Source organism: Trichosurus vulpecula, chromosome 3 (assembly GCF_011100635.1).
Source record: "Trichosurus vulpecula isolate mTriVul1 chromosome 3, mTriVul1.pri, whole genome shotgun sequence".
Classification (NCBI taxonomy): domain Eukaryota; kingdom Metazoa; phylum Chordata; class Mammalia; order Diprotodontia; family Phalangeridae; genus Trichosurus; species Trichosurus vulpecula.
In genome coordinates, this window is record NC_050575.1 from 1,530,348 (window position 1) to 1,558,265 (window position 27,918).

The window sequence follows — 27,918 nt, forward strand, 5'->3', positions numbered from 1 at the left end:
CAGCTGGCATCCCATCAGAGGAAATGTTGAGTGATGGTGGGAGAGAAAGGTGTAAGTCTTGACTTCCAGACCTCGTGAGAATGGGGAATGAGAAGAGGCAGGAGAAGGCAGGGCCTAAATGGGAGGTGTGGGGCTAATGAGAAGGACGAAAGCTTAGAGAGGGCAGGGCAGCAGGACACGGTTTGTAGTGGAATGGTGATGTGGCTTTGGAGTGAGAGGACCTACGTTTGAATCCTGGTTCCGCCACTTTGGGTAAGTTGTTTAACCTCTCTGGTATTAAGTTTCCTCATCTTTAAAATGATAGAGTTGGACTAGATGATCACCAAGCACCCTTTCAACTCAAAATCTATGATCTCTTATCCTCCAGGAGCATGGTGACCATAGGGAAAGGGGGAGGAGAGAGTGGGTTGACAGGTTTTATTTTTTTGTTTTCAACTAACAAGCATCTATTTTCTTTTCTCTCTCATCTGTCCTGCATTGTGGAAAAAAGGGAAAAAAAAGCCAAACCTTTGTAACAAATACTCATAGCCAAGCAAAACAAATTCACACATGGAACATGGCCAAAAGTGGTATGTTAGAGACATTTACTACAAGAGAAGCAGGTAGAGTTACGCAGCTCCGAGGTTCCATTTAGAAAGTTGATGGATGGAGTGAGCTTTCACAATCTCATTCCTCACAGGTGAAGATCTCCCTTTATTTTTTTGGGCGGTCAGATTGCAGGGGCTCTATGGATGAGACTGGAGCTGGGAGGGGTTTCTATAGTCTAGATGAAGACCTTGGAAGGTTCCTTCCATTTCTAGCATTTTGCGAGTCTTGAATCCACCTCTGTAAAATGGAGATGATATCTCACTAGTGGTACAAAGCAAACAAAATGAACCATGTGAAAGCATCTTGAAAGGCACAACTACTTTTGACGTGTTATTTTTTAGGATAAAGAAATGCAGAAGTTACTATGAAATTCTGGGAGTTGACAGAGATGCCAGCGATGAGGATCTAAAGAAAGCTTACCGAAAACTGGCCCGGAAATTTCACCCGGATAAGAACTGTGCACCGGGGGCCACAGAAGCCTTTAAAGGTACAGTAGCTGAAGTCATGTTTGAGTTGTTCAGTAGACTCCTTCAGATCTTGTCATAGCATTTTGTTCAGTCAGAAGTGTAATTGTTTTATCTCATCGGGGACTACAGTATACAGTTGTGTTAAATAGTGGACTTATTAAATCCCCACCTTGTCCATGATACTTTTGAATAAGTGTTGCTTTCTCTGTGATGAGTATTACAAGCTCCCATCTTTTAGTTGTATTGTCATTTCAACAATCCGGCCAGTAGCTTCTGCGGGGGTGGCGGGGGGGAGGGTAAGATCCACCCACAGCCAGCACCTGGAAAGCTGCCAACAGCACAGGTTCTTTTGATCTGCTTAACCAAGGAAAGCAAGGTGAAGGGGTTGACAAGCTTACTTTAATCCAGCATACAGACAGCATTCACTTAGTTCAGGGGAAAAAGTCAGCACTCTGAACTTCAGAACAAAATACAAACAAAGTACAAACATCAACAGACAGACCCAATACGATTCATAGTTACCAACATCTAGGTTCAGCCCGGGAGCTCGGAACAAGGGCTCGCCCAGAGTCACATGCGCCACCACTGCTGCAGCAAAGAGCTCCAACAGAAAAGGATCTTCAAGCTGTCTTCTCTCCTCTTATAGAGTTTTTGACGTCATCAAGCGTCGTCCAAATGACCAGAACCCAGGCTCTGGTGATTGGCTCTTGGGTTGGCCCCTCCCCTTAGGACCCTGGGAGGTTCACATCCACATAGATTAGGTCAACACCCAATAGGGCATGGCTCTGGAGTCAACACCTCCCCCTAGCCAGCCCCATCTTGGGCCCCACCCCAGTCACCAATCCGCACCCACATAGGTTCCACACCTGATAGAGCTCTGGGCCTGGGGCCCAGCACCCAGCAAGGCTCAATGAAATACGCTGAGCTACTCAAAGAAAACAAAGGCCATTTTGCTTGCCAACACAATTGTGTATAGAATCACATGTACAGAGAGGTTCTCAGTAAATTATAAAAACAGAAGAATACTGGGTTTTCTTTGAAACCTACTGCTTGCAGACAAGTAGATTTCTTCTTATTTTCCTTCCTCATTTTTTTTCCCACAACCTCGTGTTTATTGCCAGCAGTTCAGAGATTATAGATGGTGTTTAACTGCATTGTTTTATGTATGTGTGTGCATTTATACACACATATATGTACATATATTTTCAAGTATTAATGCATTTTGTTTTGACAACTGAAACCTCCCAGCAGACAACCGAACAAGCTTCCTTACAAAAATACAGCCCCCAAGCAGTCCCTCAGCTGTTAATAAACAGAAGCGGTGCGGTCATTAAATTCGGTGGTCTGGCGTGCCCACCGGTGTGTTTGATGAGAATTTTATTGCCGCTTAATGCGGACTTTGTTTTCAGTTTGGTAGCGATCTGATGTTCTGGATTGCTCTTGTCAGCTCAATGCAAATTTCTTCATTATCCCAGGAATATAGTTGATTTCAGCTTGATGGTGTTTTATATATTGAATATATTCCTGAAAAGTTGCATGTAAAACAACTTTTATAGATAAAACGATTTTCTCTATTTATTTCCATTATTATTTCAGAAGTAAAGAAATTTTGGAGCACTCCAAAACATAATGTTAAAAAATAGGCTTTAGACAGAAGGTCAGTCTTAAGGGTAAGATCAGTTTCAACCATAATATAAACTGTAATGTAAGTGTCCACATCTTAACTTTTGCCACTTACTAGCTATGTTCCCTAGGTCAAGGAAGCCCCTACCTCGCTCTAAGCTTCAGCTCCCTCATCTGTGAAATGAAGTACTGGCACTAAAAACAGGAGGTTCTTCACAGAGTTCAGAGACCTCTCAGTTATTAAGTCTCAATTTCCATCATCTTTGAGCTTAAGCCCACCCTTTCCTTTTGGATACTTTCCCCTTCCTTGGCTTCCATGAGACTGTTCTCTCCTGGTTCTCCTTCGTGTCTGATCGCTCTTCCTCTGTCTCTCTCACTAGTTCTTCCTCCTCCCCCCGCCCCTGAGGTGATGATTCTCTTGGCTCCATCCTAGGCGCTCTTCTTTTTTCTCTCCCTGGCGATCTCATTCACTCTCACAGGTTCAGTTTTTGCATCTGTGCTGATGACTCTCACATCTGTCTGTCCAGTCCCTGAGCTCCAATCCCACCTACCCACCTCTCCGCTGGGCATCTCCACTTGGATGCCCCATCAGTATCTGAAACTCAGTATGTCCAAAACTCAGTTCACAATCTTCTCCCCTAAATCTAGCCCTCCACCAAACTTCCCTGTTTCCATTGACTCTTCCCTCTCCCTCGCTCCTCAAACCCAGTTAGATTCTCCCTCCAAGGCATGTCTCAAATCAGGTCCTTTTTCTATGTATACAGCTGTCTCCCCAAGTTGAGCCTCTCATCATCTCTCCAACTCTCAAAACAGCTTTTCAAATAGTCTTCCTGCTTCCACTCTCTTCTCTCTCCAGTCCATCCTCCACACAGCAACAAAAATGATCTTCCTGAAGCCTAAGTCTGACTGTGTCCCTACTGCTCCAGGACCCTCAGAGCTTCCTCAGATCAGCATTAGAAGCCTTTTGTAGTCTTGGCTATAGCTTGGCTTTTTAGCTTTATTGTCCCCTCTTATGTTCCAGCAAAACTAACATACTTGTTCTCTCTGCCTCTGCCCAGACTGTCCCTTATGCCCTTAGCAGCTCTGGACCTTCCTTCATGGATCAATTTGTGTGCCATTCCCTATACCAGCAGTTCTCGATGTGTGGTCTAAGGACCCTTGGGGGTCCCCAGGACCCTGTCGGGGGGTCCACAAGGTCAAAACCATTTTCCTAATGATACAAAGATGTTTTAATTTCTAATATAAATATTAATAAATACAACCAACATAAACAAAAATGCTTTAGGGCGTCCACAGTAATTTTTAAGAGTACAAAGGGGTCCTGAGACCAAAGAGAATAAGAACTGCTGTCCTACAATAAGACTTTGCTTAGTTAATGCTTTCCCCTTCCTTCTGAAATTACCACGCATGCGCTTACTTGTTTACATATCATATCCTTCCGATAGAATCCAGGTTCCTTGAGAAAAGGGAGTGCTTTACATTTTGTCTTTGCATCCTCGGATCTAGCACGAGGCTTTTGCAGCTAGTAGGTGTTTAATAAATGCTTATTGGATTGATGATGCCCCTGTCTTCCTGCTCCTCCAGGTTTGTAACCTCTCTAATATTTGATTCTTCCCTCTTTCTCTCTCACCTCCCACTTTGCCAGTCGCCGTGTCTTGTCAGTTTTATCTTCACAATGTATTAGGTGACATTTATATGGTGTTTTAAGGTTTTCAGTGTTTTATTTATATTTATTTGATTCTCACAACTATTTGGGGTATCCCCATTTTACAGATGAGACGGTAGTCTGAGAGGTTTAAGTGATTTGCCCGTAGTCACACATTCCCCAAGTATAGAGGTGGGCTTTGAACCCACGTCTTCCTCACTCTAAACAGTGCCCTTCCCCTGATACCACACTGATTCTCCTTACCTTTTGTATGTGTTCTTGATTCGCTTCTCTACTACAGGTCTTCATCACCTCTAGCCTATAATATTTTTAGTAGCCTGGTGTTTCTCCACTCTCACACCTTTCTAATCTGCCCCTCACATAACTGCTAAAATAATCTCCCCTGCTCAGAAACCTTCAGTGGCTCCCCACTGCTTCTGGGATAAAATGTAAACTCCTTAGCTTGGTCTTTGATGCCCTCTACTGTCTGATTCTCACCTACCTTCCCAGTCTTTGTGTTACTTCCCTTTGTACACTGCATTCCAGCCACACTGGATTATGAGCTATTTCTCAAACTTCTGTCATCCTCACCATTGTGAATTTTCACAGGCCCTCTACTCTGCCCACAATGCTGTCCCTCCTCATTTCTACCTGCTCAAATCTTTGTCTTTCTTCAGGCTCAGGTTAGGTGCCTGTTTCCTCTAAGCTTTCCCTGTTACCTCCACCTGCAAGTGTTTTCTCCCTTCTCGCAGTTTCCTGGGGTATTTTGTCTGATCTTTCTCTCTTTGGTCCTGTCACTCCTTACCTTTCTCCAAGTCTTTTCCCAATGGCTGTGAGGTCCTTAGAGGTGGAGGATTTTATTAGTTTTCATCTTTGTGTCCCCGGATGTCTTACACTTAGTAGGATCATGGATTTAGAATCGGAAGGGAACTTAGAACAAATCTAGTCCAGCCCTCTCATTTTACAGATGAGGAAACCGAGGCTCAAGGAAGCTAAGCAGTTTACCCAAGGTTGTACAAGAAGTGCTTAGTAAATATTTCGGGAATTTGATGTACCATCTTAGGTCTATTTAATTCTCCTCCACAACCACTCTGAAAAGTTAAACAAGTAGTCTCTCCATATGCCCTTGGCACACTTGTTTAAGAACACGGCCTGGCGTGGTGGGAACTAGGAAAGTTCTGAACCACAGTGGGCTATGCGGATTGTATGTCAGGACTAAATTTGGCATCAAATTTGGTGAGTCCCTGGGAACTGGTAGGGGCTGGGACAGGGGGCTGGGGAAAGTGTTGGGTGAGGACTGCTAAAGGACAGACAGACAAGCTCAGGTCAGAAATAGAGTGAGTCAGAGCTCCTTTGCCCATCACTAGTGGGATCAGGCCTGTGAGGAGTCCCTTCACTGCCAGCCACTGCCAAGGGAGATCTTGAGATCCAGTCTTTAAAAGAAGGGCGAGGGGAAGGACACAGTACAATAGTTTACTATTATTTTATCGAGAGGTTCGTGTAACTGGAATGGTTAAGTAGCTATGCCATTGTTCTAAATACTTAGCAGAACTCCTAGTCAGGAAGATGGTGTTTTAGTCAGAACTTCAGTGATATATGCAATCTCCTCGTCTACCTTCTTTGAGTTAATGCGGCATGAGATAAGTCAAATGTATAAGAAATGCTTAATAAATGTTTGTTGATGTGAAGTAAATATCCAAGTGTCACATTATCTTGCTATTAATAAACATTTTATTATGTAATGAAAGGGTGCTGTGTATGAAAGCTAGTACTTCCTTTAAAGCATTTTGTAGTATTGATCCTGTGGAGATATTTTTCACGGTGGTTTTATTGATTGAATATTTAAATGGAGTCAGATCCACATTTCCATTGCACTTATACAGACAAAGTAGAAAAGTATTTTCACAAAAGACTTTTTTTTTAGCTCCTTTGGTTTACCTTCTATTCAGTCTCTCAAGTCCCCATTCAGATTTTGGCCTTTGAAAGTTAATAAATGGCTACGCATAGTCTCAACAGCCTGTAATCCTTGCTACAGGGGAGGCTGCAGCTGGTGGATTTCAAGCTCAGGAATTCTAAACTTCAGGAGACTGTGTCCTAAGTCTGCTAAATCTGGCACCTGTGTGGTGAGCCCCCAGGGGCAAGGGCCTTCAGGGGAAGCCATCCTTATGGCTACGGAGAGTTGCACTGACCCACAGGGAAGATGGAGTAGGTAGTAGGATTTAAGATTAGGCCTTTCAGTGGCTTCTGAGCTTCTAAACCTGGGTGAGGTAAGGAGACCTGGTCTCAAAAAAAAAAGTCAATAAATATCACTGATTTCCAAAATAAGCTGAGAGCATGTAAGGGCTTTGTTTTTGGAGAAGAGTGAAAAAAAAGCTTTTTAGTGATTGTTTTATTGGGTTATCTCTGTAGCTTGGCTATAATCCATTACTTACATTTGGAATGCTTATTTTTTTCTTTGAAGTAGTATTTTGATTTTTCCAATTACACATAAAGACAATTTTTAACACTTTTTTTAATAAAATTTTGAGTTCCAAATTTTTTCCATCCCTCCTCTCAAAGACAGTAAGCAATTTGATATAGGTTATATATATGTAATCATGTAAAACATATTTCCATATTAGGCATGTTGTATAAGAAGAAACAGAAGAAAAGGAAAAAAATTATGAAAAAATAAAGTGAAAATAGTATCTTTTATCTACAGTCAGACTTCATCCGTTCTTTCTCTGGATGTGGATGGCATTTTTGGAACACTTATAATCACAAATTATTCTTACCCCAAGGTTTCCACTTTGGCTTGACCTTAAACCTGTGTGAAGTTGCCGTATAGAAATTGGCCTTCTTCTCCTAGCTGCTGTTTATGTCCTTAAATTCAGTGGAAGAAGCTGACTGAGCTCTGACGTGTTTTTCCCCTCCTTTCTCTCTAGCAATAGGCAATGCCTTTGCTGTTCTCAGCAATCCTGATAAAAGATTACGCTATGATGAATATGGAGATGAACAAGCAACGTTTGCTGCCCCCCAGGCCAGACCCTATGCTTACTACCCAGATTTTGAAGCTGACATTACTCCAGAAGAGGTCTTCAATGTGTTCTTTGGAGGACATTTTCCTACAGGTCAGTATTCTCCATATACTATAGACAAGCACGCTTTTGGTCATCTTTAGGGTTTGCGAACTTGATTCGAGGATCAGCTGTTATGCTGGTAGGATTGTACTCGTGGAAAGTTAGGGATGGGGACTAGACCTGTTATTTTGTTGATTAAAGTGAACTTCCAGATGAGGGAACCCCTCTCCCAATATAAATCAGCACCTTCTCTGTAACTTACTCGCCTAGAACAATGCAGGGTTAAGCGATTTGTCCAGTGTCACACACCACGTCAGCGTCACTATGTCAGAAGTGGAACTTCTAACCAGATCTTCCTTGGTCAGAGGCCGTCTCCCCATCCACTGTCTCTCAGGAGGATTAAAAGTTACAAACGCTGTCCTGGCGCACTGGAGCGTGGACTGTAATGCCTAGCTACTAAATGCTCAGGATAGGTGATGAAATGGGGCTGCACACAGCCAGTTGTTTGTGACAGAGTCAAGACCCGTGGTTCTTCATTCATAGCCCGAAGGAGTATCCATTGAACTGTACTGTTTTCCTCAGTATAGTTTTTATAGGTTTTTTTAAAAAATATTTAAATTTGGGCCAGTTCAGAGGCAAGGGGACCAAGAAGGGTCAGTTTATAGCTACACCACTTCATCTCCAGTGTGTAAAATGCGGAGGAGTGCTTATTGAGCCTTTCTTAGAAGACTGTTGAAGAGAACCATTAGACAATCGCAGTTACATTAAAACTGACCACAGAGGGGATCGTGGCAAGGCAGGAAGGGATGCTTGTTTGCTCCCTATGCTAATTTTTTTTTTTAACCAGGAAATATTCACATGTTTTCAAATGTGATGACCGATGACACACACTTTTACCGTCGGCGACACCGAAATGAGAGGGTAAAGACGCAGAAGGAAGAAGAAGAGGAAAAGCCTCAGGTGACTAGAGAAAGAAGGGTTACTATCTATAAATAATTATACAGTGAGCCAGCATTTATGGTCCGTAAGAATGTTTTAAAATGTTGTACTGTTCATATTTAGGAAGACAGGAAATACGTCATAACAGGATCCTCGAGGGTGGAGGCCCTAGCCAAATCTGAACTTTTCCTGTCATGGATGGGAAAAACCTATCTGCTATTCCATTAATTTCTGTTATTCAAAGTTGATATTTGCCAAGGTAAAAGGCCTCTTCCTGTACTCTTTTATTCCCGTCCAGCTCACTCCTACACTTTCCTGTTCCCTCTCCTCTTTTGCCTTCCTCTTCCATTGTGCCCTCCAGAATTCTTGTTCTATTTTTAACAAAATCCCCTTCATCCCAGACCTCTTTCTTTCACACTTTTGCTCTTCTTGTACTCTTGGAAATTGCGCTCCCTTTGGAAGATGCTGTATCTCTGGCTTCCCACTCTTCTTTCTTTCCTGTCATCCAACACACTGGGCCAGGAGAAAGAATCAGTATAGTCTTTCCTCCACATTACCGCTTCCAGATCTCCCCTCCACCACCATCATTCATCATCATCTCCTCCTTTGAAGTCCACCCTCCCCATCTCTATCACCCATTCCAGTGTCTTTTTGCTGTAATCCACTGCCTACAGGACCCTCTGCTGATTTTCTCAAAAAATTCAGAGGTTTACAGTTTTCCTCTCTAGCCAGGCCCCTTCCCTCTTACTCAAGGACTTCCTATACTTATTGAAGTCTCCCCAACATCCTGCCCTCCCAGCCCATTAGTCTCAGCTCCCAGGACCTGTTTCTTTATTCTGTCTCAGCTTTGGGATGGTCATGCCTTCATCTCACCATCAAAACACCCAGGCCACTATATCCTCATTACTCTCCAGGTTTCACTCTTGGTCTTCCAGGCTTTCTCTAGCATTTCCCACTTGGGGCACACACACACCCCCATACCACTTTTAGCTTCTTTTTGTTTTTCTTTCTGCTTGTATTTGTATTCTCAGTACTTAGCACAGTGCCTGGAAGATAATAAATGCTTAATAAATATTTAATAACTTGACTATCTCCATGATACCAAACTGAAATTCCCATCTGATTACAAACTCCTTTTTTTTTATTTGTACCTCTGTTTCACTAAACATTTTTTTCTCTTCACCATGAGTTTCAGTCTCTCTACTCCTCCCTCTTCTCCCAGTCTTTTATTCCTGCTGTGGCTTCATAGTCTTCCTATCATTATCTTGATTCTATACTTGACTAGTTCATCTGTACATTGTCTTCTACCCTTGAATTCCTGTCCTTTGGCCACTTGTGCCCTGCCAGACCCCAGCCCTGGGATTCCCTCCCATGTACTATCCCTGCTTCTCTTCTGCCAAGGAGTGCTGTAGGTGAAAGTCACACAACAAAAAGCCTCTTGTCTCTCTCTCGGTGGATGACCTCACACTTCCTAAGACAATCAGTGTGTCTGTCATAATCTCTTTTCCCCCACCTCAGACTTCTTTTCATCATTCTCCTTTTTTTCCTACTTTTTTCCAATCTCCGATGAAGAGATGACCCTTCTCAGTCCCTCTGCTTGAATCCTTTATCCTATCCCTGTCTGTCCCCTCCAGGGGCTCACCCCTTTGATCATCCCATCTCTCTCTCTCAGGTTCCTTCCCATTTTCCTTATCTGCTGGTACCTTCCCTGTATCTACAAACAGGCCAAAGTCTTGCTTATCTTTAAAACACTTCACTTGACCTTTCTGCTCCTCAGGTTCTTGGCCTAGTTCTCCTTCTCCTTTCACAGCTGTCTGTCTTCACTGTTTCTTCTTATTTACTTCCCAGTTACTTCCCAGTCCCTTGTACTCTCATTTCTGACTCCACCGCTCTGGCAGAGTTGGCCCCTCTGGGGTTAGAAACCATTTCATAACGTTTTTTTTCAGTCCTCGTTTGTTTTTTGGGGTTTTTTTTGCAGGTTTTAATAGTGTTGACTTATCTCAGTTTTTGCATATTCTCTTTTCGCTGACCTTCGGTGACACTGCTTTATTCTGGTTGTCTGTTCCTCAGTCTCCCTTTCCCCCAGGTTCTGTCCTTGGCCCTCTTTCTTCTCTCTTTTCTTTCTCTCTCTTGGTTGACTCTTTTACTCCCATGAGTTCAGTTATCTTTTTGTAGATATTTTCACATCTTTGTATCTTCCCCTAAATTGTTTTTGCAGAACCCCAGTCCTTCTTACAGTGCTAGCTTCTTGTCTCAACAGCATCTCAAATTCAGCATGTAAAAAACAAGACTGATTATCTTTTCCCTTTCTAAATCTGCATGTCTTCCAAACTCCCCTGCTTTTTGGAAAATCTATCCTCTTCTAGTCACCTAGTTTGACGACCTCCAAGATATCCTTATCTTCCCTTTCTCTCAACTGCCTTCCCTCCCATCCAGTCGGTTGCTTAATTCTCTTTATTCTACCTCCACTTAATTTCCGGAATCTGTTGCTGTCTTTCCACTCACATGCCCATGTCTCTAGATGAGGCCCTCAATAACTTTAGGCTAGACTGTTGTAATAACTTTCTGATTGGTTCCTCCACTTTCAGTCCCTTCCTTCTTTCGTCCATCTTCCATGCAGTTGCCAAAAATAATCTGACCTTGTCATTATCCTCCTCAAACCTCTTGAGCAAAGTACAAACTCTGTAGCCTGACATTTAAAAATAAAAATTTATCTTAATTTTCAGAGCTGTCCTTCATCTTTCCCCTCCCCATCAAGCCATCCCTTGTAACAATAATTAAAGAAGGGGAAAAAACAGCCCGGTAAAGCTAACCAACGTGTCATCTCTGTCTGTATAGTATTCTCTATATGTATACATGTAATATTCTCTACCTGTGGGAGGGAGGGAAACTTTGGCCTTTTCCTGGACCCCAGCTTGGTCGTTAGAATTACGCAGCATTCAGTTTCAGTGTGCCGTTCTCCCCATTTACGTTCTTGTAGTCTTTGTGTGTGTTGTTCTCCAGGTCCTGCTTCACTCCGCATTAGTCTTCAAGAGTCTTTCCCTGCTTCTCAGAATTCTCCTGTTATATCTCTGCATCACAATTTGTTTAGCCATTTCTCATTTCTATCCTGATATTTAAAACCCTTCCCAACCTGACTCCCACTTACCTTTACGGGCATTTCTTATTCTTCCCCTTCATGCTTGCTTGTGTCCCTGCCATTTGTTATGTTTCAGCCAGCTGTTATCTTCCAGCTGTTACCAGAATTCAGTATTCCTTGGCAGGGCTGTCCCTTGTCCCTCAAGTGCAATTCATCTTCCTTCCCACCTCTTAGAATCCTTGTCTTCAAGGTTTAGCTCAGGTATTTGTCTCTAGAAACCGTTCCTGTTTCCTTCAGTTTTTTATGGTCTCTCCCTTCTTAAATTATCTTGTATTTGCTTAGCAGTGGACGGGTTTTATTCGTCCAGTTAAATGTAAGCTTCTTTAGGGCAGGAACCTTTTTGTTTTTGCTTTGTATCCTCAGCCCCTATCACAGTGTCTTGGTTTTGATAAGCGTTTAGTAAATGTTAATTGAAATGTAATTGAAACTGCCGTGTCACGGACCAATACATATCAAAAATGATCTCAAACTCTCTGCCTTGTGAGGAATCTCCCATGACCTTCAGATCGGCTCTGGTGGATTATGTGGAGAAGGGTCTGCAAAGCATTCCCTTAGCTGGTTTTAAAGGAAGACGATCCGGGGCTTTGTTGAGTGTGTCATAGTCCTCCTACAAACCCCTCGGCGAGGAGAGTGCTGCGAGGTGTCTGCCCAGGTTCTAGGTATCTTTTCACCATTTCTGCCCTGATGCTTTGACACAGTTTCATTTGTATCAAGTATACCACACTTGAAATAGGAGTTTAGAAGACTTGGGATTCTAGGCCTCTCAGCCTTTTCTCTGGCTCTAAATTCACAAATAAAATAACTCTTTTGTGTGTGTGTATAGAACAATAAGAAACGTATATTGAACTGAATGAGAGGCCTGAGAATCATCATTTAGCTGACTAGACTAACGTGTGACCCTCCCCATCCTGCCTCCTTACATCTCCTCTGACCTCTTTGTGTGGTCTTTGCTGCAAATACCAGATTCTAGTAAAAGCAAGCTGTACCTCTTTTAAAAATAAATTCCAGTCGTTTGTAGGGCAAGTTTACGATTCTTTTTTTTTTAAATTGTTCATTGCTACTTTTTTTTTACATCAACTTCATTTCCAAATATATTCCTCCTTCTCCCCTGCCTAACTAATCATCCCTTGTAACAGTGTAGGGATAAGGACCAAACCTGTGATGTCATTAACACAGGGAGCTTTAAAAAAGAAACCCCTTTTCTTGTGCAGAGCATCACCTTTTCTGCAACTTGTAGTCTTAGAGAATTGCTTCGAGCATTTGAGAGGTTAAATTACCTGTCCGTGAATCACACCACCAGGAGGTAGGTTTGAGAAACAGGATGTGAATCCATGTCTTCCGGTGCTGTGATGCCTCTCTGTAAAAAAGAATAAAAAAAGATGGGAAAAAAGCATTTCAGCAAAACCAAGCAGCACATGAGATCATAGGTCTTGATCTGGAAGGGACATCCAATCCCCTCATTTTACAGAGAGGAAGAATGAGGCCCGGAAAGCTTGCGGCTTGCCAAAGGCAAGCAACATTTATACTCATTCCTCTTACTTCAGAGCTAGTGGGCTTGGACACATTTTTTATTATGAACTTAGCAAATAGGATTATTCCAAATATGAAAAATAGAAAAAGAGGTTTGTATAATAAACCATTAACTTCTGTTATGTTCAACTTTTAAAAAAAAAAACACATTAAATTTAACAGAGTAGTTCCAAAACTGCCCACCTTGTTGTCTTTCACTCCTTCTCAATTTCCTTCTCTTCTTTTTCTGTGTATTTTTAAATATTTCATTCATTTTTTCTTTCTTTTCTTCCTGTCACTATTGGTCTGCTTTACCCCATACCTCTCCCTCCCTTGTATAAAAGCCCTCCTTTGTGACAAGCTGGCATAGTCAGTCAGACCAGTTCAAACATTGACCGTATCTGAAAATGTCTGTTGCTCTCTGTACCTTCAGTCCATTACTTGGGTTTTTGGAGTCATGCTTGGTCATTTCATTGATCAGAGTTCTTAGGTTTTTCAGTCATTTTCCTTTGTGTTTTTGTAGTCATTAAGGCAGCTTGGTGACTCAGTGTACGCTGGACCTGGAGTCAGGAAGACCCTGGTTCAAATCCAGCCTCAGCTACTTACTAACCGTGTGACCCTGGGCTGTGGGGATCGCTTTGCATACTTTAAAGCACCAAACACATGCTAGTTACCATTATCATTGTTCTTGCGATATAAATTGTTCTGGTTTTATTCGCTCCGCTCCAGGGGTTTTCCACCAACTGTGCACAGCAAGTGTGATACTGAATGCCAGTAGTCCTCTGCAAAGAGTGGGAGGAGGGACATTTTCTCAGCTCTTCCCTTTGAACCAAAGCAAGTTTCTGATCTCCCAGTGTGTCTGAGGGGCTTTCGTCTGGTATCCGAAATCTTCCATGCTTAAGACAGTTCCCTTTACTTTTTGGATTCCTAGGGTCATACTGTTTGGAGCTGGGCAGGGCCTTACAGATTAGTGCACGAAGGCCCAGAGAAACCCAGTGACCTACGGTGTGGAATTCAGATCTCCTAAAACTTGTGTTCATTTTATTTACTATTTTTTTGGAGGGAGGAAGGCAGAGCAGTTGGAGTTAAGTGACTTGCCCAAGGTCACACAGTGACCTTGTGTCAGTTGTCTAATATCGAATTTGAACTCTGGACCTCCTGACTCCAGGGCTGGCGCTCTACTCACTGAGCCACCTAGCTGCCCCCATTTTATTTACTATTAATGTTCATGAAATGTGTAAGCATTTGTTAAAAAGAAAATTAAGTGTCTTTTGTAGAAAACTGAGAGTAGCGTACTGGGCAAGTCGTTTCCCCCCTTTGGGCTTCAATTTCTTAGCTACAAAATAAAGAGTTTATTTCAGATAATCTCCAAATACTCTTCTAGCTCTAATATCGCAGTATAGTAGCAAGCTGAACAGACATCATCTTCTATCAGTATTTATTCAGTTCGTATTCGATTTATATAATTTTATTTGCTTATGGTTGGAGTATGAAACTAAGGTTTAAATAGATATAGAAAATGGATTTAACCAAAATATTTCTGCAGATAAATATATTGCCAGTTATTTTTTAAACATGAGCCTACCAACTTCTTTTTTTAATGAGCGGCAGCCTGGTCTGGTGAATAAGAGAGTCCATTTTATACACATACACTTGCTATGTTATCTTGGGCAAGTCACTTCATCTCTCAGTGCTCTAGGCAACTGTGAGAGCACAGGATGCCAGCCTTTATTGGTAAAGGGAGTTTCCTCATCTAGATGTTCCCTCTCCCAAGATAGCACAGATCCAAGCTGATCTCTAGCCTTATTTTTCCCGTTAAGTATTTCTTGTTTTTGTAAAGGTAATGATTGCTCCAAATATCTTTCTCTTCCAGAATATGTATTCTGCATTTCTTCAGTTGCTTCCAGTTCTTGTGATTGTGATTATATCTGTTATTACTCAACTGATGGCCACAAATCCTCCATACAGTTTATTCTATAAATCGTAAGTCAAATATTTTCAGTTTTTGTGAATGAGAGGCTTTGGAAATGTGGGTAAGTGAGAAACGGAAAGACTCTGTCAATAAGTTCCACATTTAATTTCAGTATTTGTTTCAGAAAACAAAACTTGGTGTGCAAGGAGGAAGCTTTGCCGTGAAATCCCCTACTGGAGGCATAATGTAGAGGAGTAATCTAATTTTGAAGATTATTTTTGTTCTACAGCGACACCCTCTGGGCAGAGCAAAGAATGGCAGTGACTGGGCTCTGAAGGAACTCGTATTTGCTCAACCACTGAGGAATGATCATGGAATGTGTGAGGGATTATCCTGGCCATTCTTCCCATTTTAAAGTTGAGGAAACTGAGGCCTAGAGATCTGAAGGCAGGGAGGCAGCAGCATGATAGAGGGACAGAACATGGGCTTTGGAATTTGAGAAACTGGGCTCTCAGAATCATAGAAGGTGAAGGCTAGAAAGGCCCTTGGGCCATACACACGATAGCATGCTTTGCCAAGTGGTCATCTAGCATCTGCCTGAAGTCCTCCAGGGTGGTAAGACCCGCTGCCTCTGGAGGTGCCCCGTTTCTACTTGGGACAGCTCTGATGATTAGGAAGTTCTTCCTGATATCTAATAGCTTAAATGTGCGTTCGTGTGAGTTCCACCCATTGCTCTCAATTCTGCCTTCTGATGCCTGACAGAGAAAAACCGAATCTTTCTTCCACATAACAATCCTCCAGATGCTTGAAGACCCCTATTTCATGCCCCCTGAGCCTTCTCCTGTGGGCTAAGTACAATCCGTTCCTTCAGGCAGACCTCATTTGACGTGGACTCGTTACTCTCGCCCTCCAAGCTTCTCAGTGTCCTTCTTAGATTGTGTTGCTCAGAGCTGGACAGATGAGGTCTAAAGTGGGAAGAGCAGAGTGGGGCTCTCTGTCACCTTATTTTTGGAACTGTACATCCCAAGATGGCGTTGGCTCTTTTGGCTGTAATACTGTAAAATTCCCAGATTTATTTTCAGAACAATTATCTAACTATGTCTTCCCCCATCTTGTGCTTATAAAGTTGATTTTTTTTATACCCAAGTTGAAGACCTTAAATTTATCAGTACTGAATTTCATCATATTAGATTCAACCCAGTGCTCTAGCCTGTCATGATCCTTTTAGAACAAGTGTTCTTAACCTGGTGTCCAGGAGCTTGTTTTTTTTTTAATTGATAACTGTATTTCAGTATAATAGGTTTCATTTGTAACTATGTATTTTGTGCATTTAAAAACATTCTGATAAGAAGTCAGTAGGTTTTATCAGAATGCCAAAAGAGTCCGTGACAGAAAAAGGTAAGCTCCTCTCTTAGACCCTGAACCTGTCATCCAGTGTGTCAGGCACCCTTCCCAGCTGTGTGTTACCTGTACATGTAATGAGGATGCCATCTGTGCCGTTGTCGAAGTCAGTCATAAAAAGTGTTAAACAGAACACTGCCAGTCCTGGACCCTTGAATAGAGGTCTCGTGCCACCTTGACATTGACGTTTAATAGCTGCTTTTTTTTTAACCTGGGCATCCAGCCAATTCTGAATCCATTGAATTGTATTATTATTTTCTAGTCCATATTATTTCATCTTCTCTGTAAAAATAGCATGAGACACTCTATCGGAAGCTTTGCTAAAACTCTGGGTAAACTGTCCACATCCTCCCTCATTGAATAGTTGGATAGTATCGTCAGAAATGGAATTGAGGTTCGTCAGTCACGACCTGTCCTTGGTGAAGCTGTTGTGAGACTCTTTGTAACCCTCGCCAACAGGCTTTAACAGTCCATTCTAGAATCTCCTGGGAAGTGAAGTCAAGTTCACAGGCCTGTAATTTTAGACTCTGCTCTTCCCCTTCTGTGAAGGGTCGACATTTTCTCTTCTTCGGTCTTGTAGCGCCTCTTTCCCGCGCCCTCTCAGTTAGTACTGACAAGTGTCTCAGCAGTCACACTGCCGGGTCTTTCAGTATTCAAGGATAGAGTTCATCTGGGTCAGGAAGCTTGAATTCCTCAAGGGCAGCCAGGTGCTTCCTTACTATCTCCTGACTTATCTTGGGCATTGACTCCCCGTTAGTCATGTCGGTTCTGTCGTTTCTGTTGCAGAGCTCACTCCCCTTGGCCAAGGAAAAGGAAACAAATAAGAAAGGAGCAGCTAACTGTCCCTCTGCCCCAAGCAAAGGCCTTTCTTTGATCCTCTTTTTGTTGTCCTTAGCTTCCCTTGCCAGCTCAGCTCATTTGGGGTTTTAATTCTCCTGACAGTTTTTAGGGGATAATTTATGCTCTTTCTCTGGCCTTATTTCCATCTTCTGTACATTTATCTTTTACTTTGCACTTAGTTGGTGTATCCATATTAGTGTCTTTAGGTGAATCCCATGTTTCCTCCTCACTGGGAATTGTTTTCCCTTGTGTCTTGAGAATTTCATTTTTGAGTCTCTCCCATCCTTCCAGTGACTGAGTAATTCAGATCCTGCCTCTATCACTTACCACATGTGTGACCTTGAGCGAGTCACTTAGCCTCTCTAGGCCTCAGTTTTCTCATCTTTAAAATGAGGGAGTTGTACTAGATGGGCTCTGAGGTGCCTTCCAGCCCTAAATCTGTGATCCCATGACGTGTATAGTTCTTTGCCCATGCTTACTCAGTGGAAGAGCACAGGCTAGAACCCAAGTCTCCTGCTTCCCACCATCCAGTGCTTTTTCTTTTATCATACTGCCTTCCTTCTCTTCAGAAGAGTGGCACATTTACACAGACATACATGCTCTGTGCACAATTTATTTGGGTAAGGACAAAGAGCAACTGTCACTTCAGTCCACTGGGAGAGACAGCCCAAGAAAAGGAATCTTAGACAGCTGCTAGGGAGGCCAGTCTAGAGTCCTGCTGCCGTTGTGTGAAACATAGAAAAGAAACTTCAAGCAAAGCCCTGGTAAACGAAATTAGTGTAGGACTTGAAATGCAGCTACCGTCCTAAAAATTTGCTTTGGCAGCCTCCAAGCCATACGTATTGACATAGGCTGGTGCTTCTGAATCTGGGGGCTTGGACTTCCATACTAGAACTTCTCTACCTCCTCAGGGTTGTTTTTTGGTTTTGGCCCTGAGGAGCTCAACTTTCTTAGCATCACATGTGTAGTTTAGGTCCCTAAGAAGTTGTTCCGGAGTGTCCTTGGTGAATTGTTAATGCACGTCTTCTCGAGCGTCTCCCCAAGTATCTCTCCCAGCTCTCAGGGGCTGTTTTTTTCAGTCTCTTTGCTGTTGATGCCGGATCAGTGTTACCTGTCTGATTATTTTTAATTCGAATGTTCCATCTAAATGACATTTTACTCTTATCACAATAAACCTTAAAGAGGATCTAGTTTTAGAGAAGATACTGACAAATAGCAGTATCCACATTTTCTGTCAGTTTTGCTTTTATTGTGGTGACCAGTATGGTCCCAATTCCTTTAGGAAATTGGCAGAATACAAATACTATGGTGACGTGCATGTTGTGCATTAATGTTGGGGATGACATAAAAAAATGTCAAATGGCACTGATGTAAATTGTTGTGGGAGACAGACTTCTGTGTGTGTCCTTTAAATGTCCCTAGAGGCTTATACACAGCAAATGTCGTTAATGATGTTACTCACCTTTGGTCATGCCTCTGTGCTGTTCTCACAGGTCCATGGGGCACACCATTTCCAGAGAAACAGAGAATCTGCAGGTGCCTTATTTCGTTGATAAACATTTTGAAAAAAACTATAAAGGGCCATCGCTGCGTGATTTGGAGAAGACTGTCGAAAAGGATTATATAGATTATATTCAGTCCAGTTGTTGGAAGGAGAAACAACAAAGTAAGAGGGGGCAGGCGTGGGGAGGGCACTCTTGTGTTGTCATCTCTACAAACATTTCCTCACTCCAGCTTGAAACAGTAGGCTTTCTTCTTCGTCTTTTTGCAGCCCTCCTTGCTCCTTTTTCCCCTGTTTGGACAGGGGGAATGAGAAGTCACTTGGCTTCTAGGTCAGATAGATTTGGCCAAAGTGGTAATAGCAAGTGTGGTTGTGCGTGCCTCACAGATGCCACCTCCCCTACCCTTCAGGCCTCCCTACCTTAACCCTTTAAGATTTGCCTTTCTCTAAACTGAGAAGTTGAACTAGATAAACTGTCTTACTAGCCCTGAGCGTATCTGATTCTTCAGTTCATCCTTAGCACTCATTTCTTAAGAAACTTAGGTTTTATAAATTTGAAAACTGTTTTATTTATGCTTTTTGTTTTTTGTATTGTAGCCAATTCCTAATAGCATCCTCCCTCATCACAACCAAAGAGAGCCTAGCAAAATGAACCAGTGAGTGGTGGATCACATAATGAAGGGTTAGGGTGGTGGTGTTAAACCACAGGCAGAAGTCATATCTTCAGTTCTTAGAACTGAATTTGTAAGTTTAGAAGGAAGAAAAGGAATTTAGAAGAGGGTATAGGTTCCTTAGGCCTGAGGGGCAAAGGATATTGGTTCATTTAAACAAAATGGAAATTAACCTGTCCTAAGTATGTTTAATCCTTTGTTTGCACCTGGGGATAATTCTGAGTTACGATATCAGCTTTAAAGTTTGCAAAGCACTTTTCCTACAACATCACTGTGAAGTAGAAAGCGCAAGTGTTATTACCATCCCTATCTTGCAGGTGAAGAATCTAAAGCTCAGAAAGGGAAAATGAATCTGCCCCTTCGTTGTCATAAAGCCACTTGACCGCAATGCACTTTACACTCCACCGCCCTGCCTTTCAAATTCATTGTACTCCTTTTGCAAAAATTGAACAAAACTCTGTTTCTTCCCTTAACGCTTCCTTTTGTTCCTTTTGCCAAAAAAATGAATCATTTAGTGTTCTTGTCAGTAGATAAAAGAAATCGTTCTAATGCCACCCCTGCTAGGCCTTGGTTTTGAGGCCGGTGAAGTTACTTGTGATGGCTCTGCCCGTCACCAACTGCAGACAAAATGCAGGAGATAGTTGTACGAGTTCCAGTGAGTTCCAGTTAGCCCACACACCTTTAAAAATCTTTTTCCGGTATTTGGGAATGGTCGCTGTCTAGGGCCACTGCAGGAAAGGCAGAACTATTTACAAACAATCAGCAACTTCTGCTTCTCCATCAGCAAGTACAGCTGAAGTGGTTAAAATTAGCACCATAGAGGTTACAAACATAAAGCAACTTCAGAACAAAGTTTGCTATTGGCAAAACGTTCTGTGGAAACTTTTTGGCCAAGTTAGCTATGGTCTTTTGTAACCTTTTGGTCATTTTCTCTACTATTCCTTAAAATGTTTAACTTAAGTGTGGCTCATCTTTGGACTTCTGAATAATCACTTACTGTGACTGTTAGCCCATTGGTGAACTTTGTTGTCTTTATTTTTTTATATCTGTACCTGAATGAATACTTTAACAAAAAGAGAGTAAAACCATTGTGCAGGAAACATGGCCTTGTTAACTTTTCCTCCTAAACAGAGCTGAAAACCTGGAGCCCTGGACTGTATAGCCTTGGTCCTCCCCATTTGTTTCCTAATTGAGTGTATGAATTTGGTTTTCACCGTGGTCTGGATCTAGGATCTCTGACAGCCTAACTTCATCAGATGTATCACCGTGACAGCTGAGACTGGCCAAGGTCCTCCAAATTTGTCAGTCCCTACATCTGAAAACTGAAAGCAGAGCATTCTTGGGAGTTGAGGCAACGACTTACTTCTCTTCTCTGTTAACCAGAGTCCAAGTTAACTTGCCTTTGGAGTCTATCAAACATCCCATCTACTGGTTACCCAGTGTTTGTGTCGGAGCAGGATGAACATTAAAGGGAGAATTTGGAAGAAAATTTTGATTCCCGCATTTAAAAGATATTATCTTAGACCTGCCCCTTTTCCATTGTTTTAAAAGGAGTTGCTTAAAAGATTAAATTTAGCATGTTCGTTATGTCAGCCTTTTGTTCACTGATGGGCTAAGAATAGTTTGGGAAGAAGTTTCTCTGTAAGTATTAGAATTGAGCAGAAGCATTGTGAATTTGGCCTCCTTATGAAACTTTGGATCCTAGGTTGTTAGGAGCAGCCCGTTGATTTGCTCCAGAACAATAAATCAAGTCAAGCCGAGTAAATCAAAACTCAAGGAAATTGAATGGAGATTAAAAAGAAACAAAAGAGCCAGCTTCAGTTCAGATAATTTTGGGTTCCTTCTAATTGTCCAAGACCAGCATCAAACGTACCTCCAACCCAAGGGAACCAAAGGTCTAGGGGGGTTCAACAGTTGCATTCTGAATTTACTTTGCACAGATTGCTGAAGATAGCAAAAGAACGGAGTCAACATCTGACTGTGGAGAGAACCTTAGCAAAAGTATTTCAATTCATAGAGCCAAATAATTGTCCTTGAAGGTCTGTCACCTGCAAGAATTATTGTGCCAAGACAAGCTTAGTGTGATAGCCTCTGGAGCACGTTGTTTTTGAACCTGGGAGGTGTAATTGCACGTCAAGCGACTAGCTGAGTTTGACTCATGTGAGACCTTCCGGACCATATGATCTGAGCCAGCTGTCCTGGAAGGAAGCTTTCCACGCACTGTCTACCTGTCACCCTCAAATCCTACACGGAATCAGCACTTTGTCCTGAGCCGCCCTGGGTGTCAGTGGAGCCATTGTGTGAGCAGAAGTGCTATACAACATTCTCTGTTTGTGAAAACTTGTTTAAAAGTCAATGCCCAATGCTTCCTATGACTGTTTAACCCCTATGTACTAACATACTGATTCCTTTTTCCAGCATTTTGTTGATTGATTAGACTGGTGTCTGTTTTTCACAGAGAAAAACCAGTCTTTTAGTAGGAAGACTGAAAGGGGATAGATTTATTTCAAAATGATTAAGATCGGATTTTCACAGGGTGATCCTTTAAACATATCGTAGCTGCTTAGTTTCAGAAGCTATCCATCCAGCATGAACAAACAGGCTGTTCTAGTATTGCATTTAAACCCTTTCTCAGAGATTCTCTTCAAGAATTTTATCCTAAAAACTTCTCTTAGAAATATTAAGAAATTATGAAAATTGGATATAACCCAAACACAAATCATGGAAAACAGCTAAGAATGTAATCTAGTTTTCAACAGAGCAGCCTTCACTAACATCGAAAGAAACTAAGACTCATTTAACCAAGCAACTAAAAGTCACGGCATGCAAATTAGTTTACTTTTTGATTTATGAGTTGTGTGCCCTACAAGTGCCCCACAAGAAAAATGTCTCTGGCAGCCCCTGAGCCTTCTTGTGTCTTTGGTAATGGCTCTGTGTCAATTAGTATATGTAAGTTAAGATCAAAAAAAAAATAGGGAAGGAATGAAGCAGCTGTCTTGGTATCAGACAGCAGGACAGGGAGAGCGAGCTGTTGTTCTCTTCCAGACTGTTATCTGAGTAACATTGGAGGACATAGTTTTAAATATATTCCCTTGTGCACACATGTAAGTTCCATAAGTCTGGTGCCAAATGTTAGATTGATGAGAGCTAAGCCCATTAATGACTCTTCTGACCCAGGACCCAAAACCACAAGCAGAATTTAAGGAAAGAAACAGTTCATTAAAGTGCAAATTAGTATTAATTCAGTGAAAACTAAAGTGAGTCCCAGGGCCTTGACTGTCTGCTTTCTAACTGGTTCTCTCTTTCACTTTTCAGAGTCAGACTTGACAAACTTGGCCAGACTGTACCGAGATGAACGCTTGAAACAAAAAGCAGAGTCACTGAAGCTTGAAAACTGTGAAAAACTCTCCAATCTTATTGGCCTCCATAAAGGTGGTTGATGGAATCATAGACGGATTACACAAGGGCATGAGTTTTTCTTAGTTTTTCCTATTTATGTTACTAATTCCATTTTATAGAGGAAAATTAGAAAGTCAACTCCATTTTTGTGGCTTGCTAAAACTCAAGTGGACGGAGCTGAAAACATTTGAGCCGTGCAGACAGTTTCCAGTCTTCCCATAATTTTTGGTGTGGTCTGACTCCAAAGGCAATCCAACTAAATTGATTTCTTGGGCATAAGTATTTGATTTGATACTAGTCCCACACCATTCCTGACTACCCTCTGCGGACTTTGTTCGAGAAGTAGAACCAAAACATTTTCTCTTATCAGTGGGTAAGTGTATCATCCAAAAATAAACAGCCACCGTGCCACACACAAGCTTTACAGCTTTAGTTATTTATAGCCCATACAGTAAATAGTACTTTCCATCAGTTGGAGATCTCATTTCACCCCCAGATCACTAGGCAGAACACGTTTAAAGTGAATTCTTCATTATTCTATGGCCATGAGAAGGACTTGCTTAAAGGAAATAAAATGAGATAATATATGTAAAGCACTTTGTAAATTGTAAAACACGAATGTCCTATTATTGTTAATAATCATACAAGAGATAATTCTAAACTCTCATTGTAGCTAGTAGTTTTCACACCCCCATTCTTCTGTTAGAGTTGCTACACTACCTGATTTGAGTTTCACCTGATTTGAATTTTACCCTGCTCTCCTTTGGCTTAGGTTTCAGTGTACTGTGACATTGCCAAAAACTCAGCAATAGGCCAGAGACCAAAGATGGAAAAACTTTAGGTCCTGGACAGTTACAATTCACATATTGGCTCCCAATTCATTAAGAGTTGACTGATGTTGCTCCTAAAGAATAGGACATCTCTGGACCTCGGGTCTTCATCTCTAAAATGAAGGGGTTGGATTAAATGACCTCAGAGGTCTTTTCTGGGTCAAAGTATGTGATCTTCTGTGCTCCTGCCTATTTCAGTACAGACAAGTACAAGGTGAAAGTTCCCTCTTCGTAGGTTTTGTGCTTTATATGACACCACATTCAAGTTGGATTTCTCAGCCTTGTTTGGGGGTGTGAGAGCTAAGATTGAAGTGGAAAGGTTGCCAGTTAGCAGAGCTGTATTTGAGAAGAGAGAGGTAGAAAGAAAGTGGAGTATAAGTTGAACTGATGCAGACTGGATTGAAAGAGTGGAAGAGTCTTCCTTTAAAATCTTTGTCTCCCTGTGTTCTATATGCCATCAGTAAGGGCTCTCCCTTCAGCATCATTTCTCAGCTTGGGCCTCTCTCCACAAGAACCCTGTAAACTAAAGAAGAGATTGCACACACTCAGCTCTCTTCCAGAAAGCACTCCTTTTGTTGTTGAAAAGGCACTTCATCTCACAGTCATTTGGTTCCTTATCTTCCTGTTAAGATATTCAGAAAGGCAGCTAGGTTCTTTCTTTCTTAGGACTAGGACGGAGTTTCCCATTTGCTGACGGTGATCATTTTTAGAAATGGAAGCAGAGACGCTCACGGCCGGCTCTTCCAAAACCAGAGTTCCCTTTTCTATGTTCCAGGAATCCAGGGGTGTGGGTGCTGAATTCAGCAAAGGCTAAGGCCGGCTCAAAGGGCTTTGGGGTCCGAGGAATTGGAAAATGCCCACAGGAAGGGAACAAACCGTTTCAGATCCTGCTGAGATTGTACCCGTTTACTTTGGCGGGCATAACCTCAGGATCCCACTTTGGGTTTTCGGGTGTTCTTTGAAAGCCCTCGACAATTCTTTAAGGAAGATCTGTGCTATAAAATTTGTATGCATTCCAGGGGGCCTGGGGAAAGTTGAGCTTTATCTTCAAATTAGAGTTCTGTCTTTTTTCTGATTTCTCCTAGAAATCAAATTAACATGAAAGGCCCTGCTCTGAATGTTTGTGAATGATATGGACATTTATTTGATGGAGTCAGAGCTAAGTTATTTGTGAAGCTGTTGACTAAAAGCAACGTTAATGCCCGTTATGTACCAGAGATAAATATGTTTCTATAGCACTGATGAGAGTGTTATATTTCTTAATAGAGTAACACAATTGCATTTGATTTTTCCCAAGGAAATAGTTCATTTTTGTTTCGATCCATTACTGGTAATCTCCAGTATATTGTTACATGAAAATTTTCCTGTTTGTATTTTAGTTGAACCATCTGCATCACAGTGTCTGCCATAACCCTTGGAGTAGTCCCTAACAGTAGTAATATTGCAGGTGAGGACCATGCTGCTTCCTGCTGTAAAGGCAGGACAGACAGTTCTGTGTATCGTTTCTATGTAAATTATTGTGGGTTTGAGATGTGTGTGGGCAGGTTGAAATGGTACTTGGCTCAGGTGGAGACCATTGTACTAAATTATTTTATGAATGGAATATATATGTCTCTTTCTCTTTATGTACCATGTTGAGTAATGGGGGGAGGAAAGGAAAATCTCCCTTGCCTCCAGAGGAATTCACATCTTGGGAAGAGAAAAGTCACCTCAGGATCAGTCACCTGCTTGCTGAAAAGCTCCAGCCTGCCCATTAGGCCAAACTGAAAGCTACCGACTTTCGTCACGGTCACCTGCCTGGGCATTACCACCTGATAGAAGGGACCAGGCAAGGAATGGCACTGAATAAGGCTTTTGTTTCTTGAACTGCACTGAATCCTAAACCACACAGGTGTGTGGGAAACACCCAGTAGCTGAGATAAACTATTTTAATGGTCATGAAACAAAAGAAACACTCACTTCCTTAGTGATTATTATGGAAATGTACGCCAAACACAGAAACACACTCTCCCATTAAACTGTGGCTGAACATCAAAGCTCTTTGTCTATGCATGCTGTAATACCTTATGGGAGCTATAGCTTCTTTTGAATTTATTTTAGACTCACTGTTCATTTAAGATGCTATCTTAGCATCCAAGCATTTATTTTCTGGGAGTAGCGTTACCATTGGTTTAAGACTTTTAAGCCTGCATTGTATTTATTCTAGCAAAGAAATGTCAACTACTAGTAACTGCCTGCCCGTTCTTTAAAAATTGATTGTGCCGTTTGAATGTGCCTCTGTAAGATGTTTGGAATTAAAGTTATGGATGCTCTCAACGTCATCACCGGCTTGAAGTTGACCTTCACAAGGACCGAGTCAGCTCAAAGCTGACTTTAAAAAAGTTTTAGCCTTCCTTGAAAAGTTTTTTACGCTTGCCTCTTGCTTTCACCCCGTAATCATTTTCTCTTTTACGGAACCCTCCCTCATAATTCAAAAAGATATATAAGGAAAAGTAACTGACACAGAGATCCCATCTGCCTGTGAAGGCCACGTTCTACATCCTTAGATTCCGATATTGAGAAGATGATCACTGTGATCTTTCGGATGTCCAAGGTTGGGCGTTACAGTTAGTCAGTTTGACTGCCTTTTTAGTGTTGCCTTTACGTTTTTTCCATTGCTTCCTCGACATTTGAGGGGGATAAGGGTGCAGGACCTCCATAAATGTGGGAAACCATGAATAACTAGGCCCCATCCCAAACCTTCCTTTTTAATAATTCTGATCATATTTACGTAACACACAAAACAAGTAAAACAGCACGCTGCGCCTATAAAAAATGGCAGTTTCTACTGGACAGAGCCTTCACAGCCGCAGGGTAACCACGGCAACTGCTCCTATGAAAAGTGCAAGATGCAAGGATCACTGTGGGAGAAAATCACGTGACTGAGTCTGGCTGGTAGAGAGACAAAGAGGAGGCGCAGCCCATAGTTTTTAGTGCACTGAAACTTTTAAGAAAATTCAACTGTTCATAATAAATTTATGTACGTATGCTTATGGTAGTAAACGATAAAATAGCTTAATAGTGTGAAGCATTTCTGCATTTGTGACTTGCTAATTTTTTTAGTTTTCTTTATGTGGGCATGTTGCCTTTGACTTTTTGCAGTGTGTGCAAATCTCCAAAAATTCCCATTTGATTATCGATGGCCAACTGAGTAATCAAAACTTGGAATGTGAAACCCATGAACATCAAAGGATGACATATATACATACACACACGTGTGTACATACATGTATACATACATATACACACACGTGGTATATATTGCTGTAGGATGAAAGTTTTGAAAAACCTAGTCACTTCCATCTTGATTGCTTGCATCTGGGTCAAACTCAGTTCTTAGGGGTGGAGTACATTTTGATAAAGAAAAATAAAAAAGGCTTTCATATAATTAATTACTGGCTCTACACTTCATCTTTTTTTTCCTCTCCCTGCTCCCTTCTTTTTCTCTTTTGTCTATGGCATTTATAGGCACCCCTTGGTGGCACTCAGAAGTGAAGAGTTTGCTGACTTTCATTCCATTTATACCTTACTGGCTGATGTAGATTTTTTTCTGCTTATAGCAATATCAGTATTGGCAGAATCACCCCTTCCTCATTGAGTTTTTCTATCAACCAGCAGCTGCCATTAATCATTTGCAACCTATCTGCAGATCAAAACTATATTTAACACCAGTAAATCAATGTCATCCCAGCTCCCTTATTCAGAGAATTTGGACTCATTCCCAATGGGCCAATATTGAGGAAAGTCTTGTTCTGAAAATACAATGCATAGTGCCATTGGGCTCTGTACAGAGCTACAGCTGTATAAAGGATATTCATAGTACCCATTATTTAAAGAAGATAGGAGAAGGTCACTATATAACATATATTAATGTTTTTTTGGTGGGAGACTGGTGGAAGGGAAACCAGTAAATCAGGTCCCTTGGAAATTTACAAATTGATGTCCTTTCATCTCAAAAACGTGTCAAAATCCAATCAGTAACTGGAGAGGATGCAGGTATTACTATAACTGGCATGTTTGCAAAGTGCTTTACATGAATTGTCTCGGGAATATGGTGCTTGATGCGTGGTAGGCGCTTAATAAATCTTGGTTGACACGATCATAACAGCTCTTGAGGCGCATTACAGATATTTTTATCCCCATTTTATAAATGAGGAAATAGGGCACCTCACAAGGTTAGGCAGTTTGTCTGAGGTCGTACCATCAGTAAGTAGCAGAGCCAAGGTTTAGACTCATATCTAACTACAAATCTGGTACTCTTCTTAGACTGCAGCTGCCTCAGGAGGTTGTACCATACTATGCAGGTACACAGCCACCCTTGGGTATCGTCGTTACATCATATCCTTGCTTTGTGAT

The 27,918-nt window shown here is 41.7% G+C and overlaps 1 protein-coding gene across 3 annotated transcripts in view; it reads left to right on the forward strand.

Moving 5' to 3' along the window:
* DNAJC18 (DnaJ heat shock protein family (Hsp40) member C18) overlaps positions 1–26,954 on the forward strand; it is a 34,967-nt gene extending 8,013 nt beyond the window's left edge. For all 3 annotated transcript variants that reach the window (XM_036749458.1, XM_036749457.1, XM_036749459.1), the window contains exons 3-8: positions 930–1,075; positions 7,248–7,433; positions 8,230–8,342; positions 14,843–14,952; positions 18,616–18,788; positions 22,610–26,954. In XM_036749458.1, the coding sequence (XP_036605353.1) occupies positions 930–1,075; positions 7,248–7,433; positions 8,230–8,342; positions 14,843–14,952; positions 18,616–18,788; positions 22,610–22,734 (853 nt within the window). In that variant the 3' untranslated portion in view covers positions 22,735–26,954. The remainder of the gene's footprint in view (positions 1–929; positions 1,076–7,247; positions 7,434–8,229; positions 8,343–14,842; positions 14,953–18,615; positions 18,789–22,609) is intronic.
* Positions 26,955–27,918: the final 964 nt, after the last annotated feature.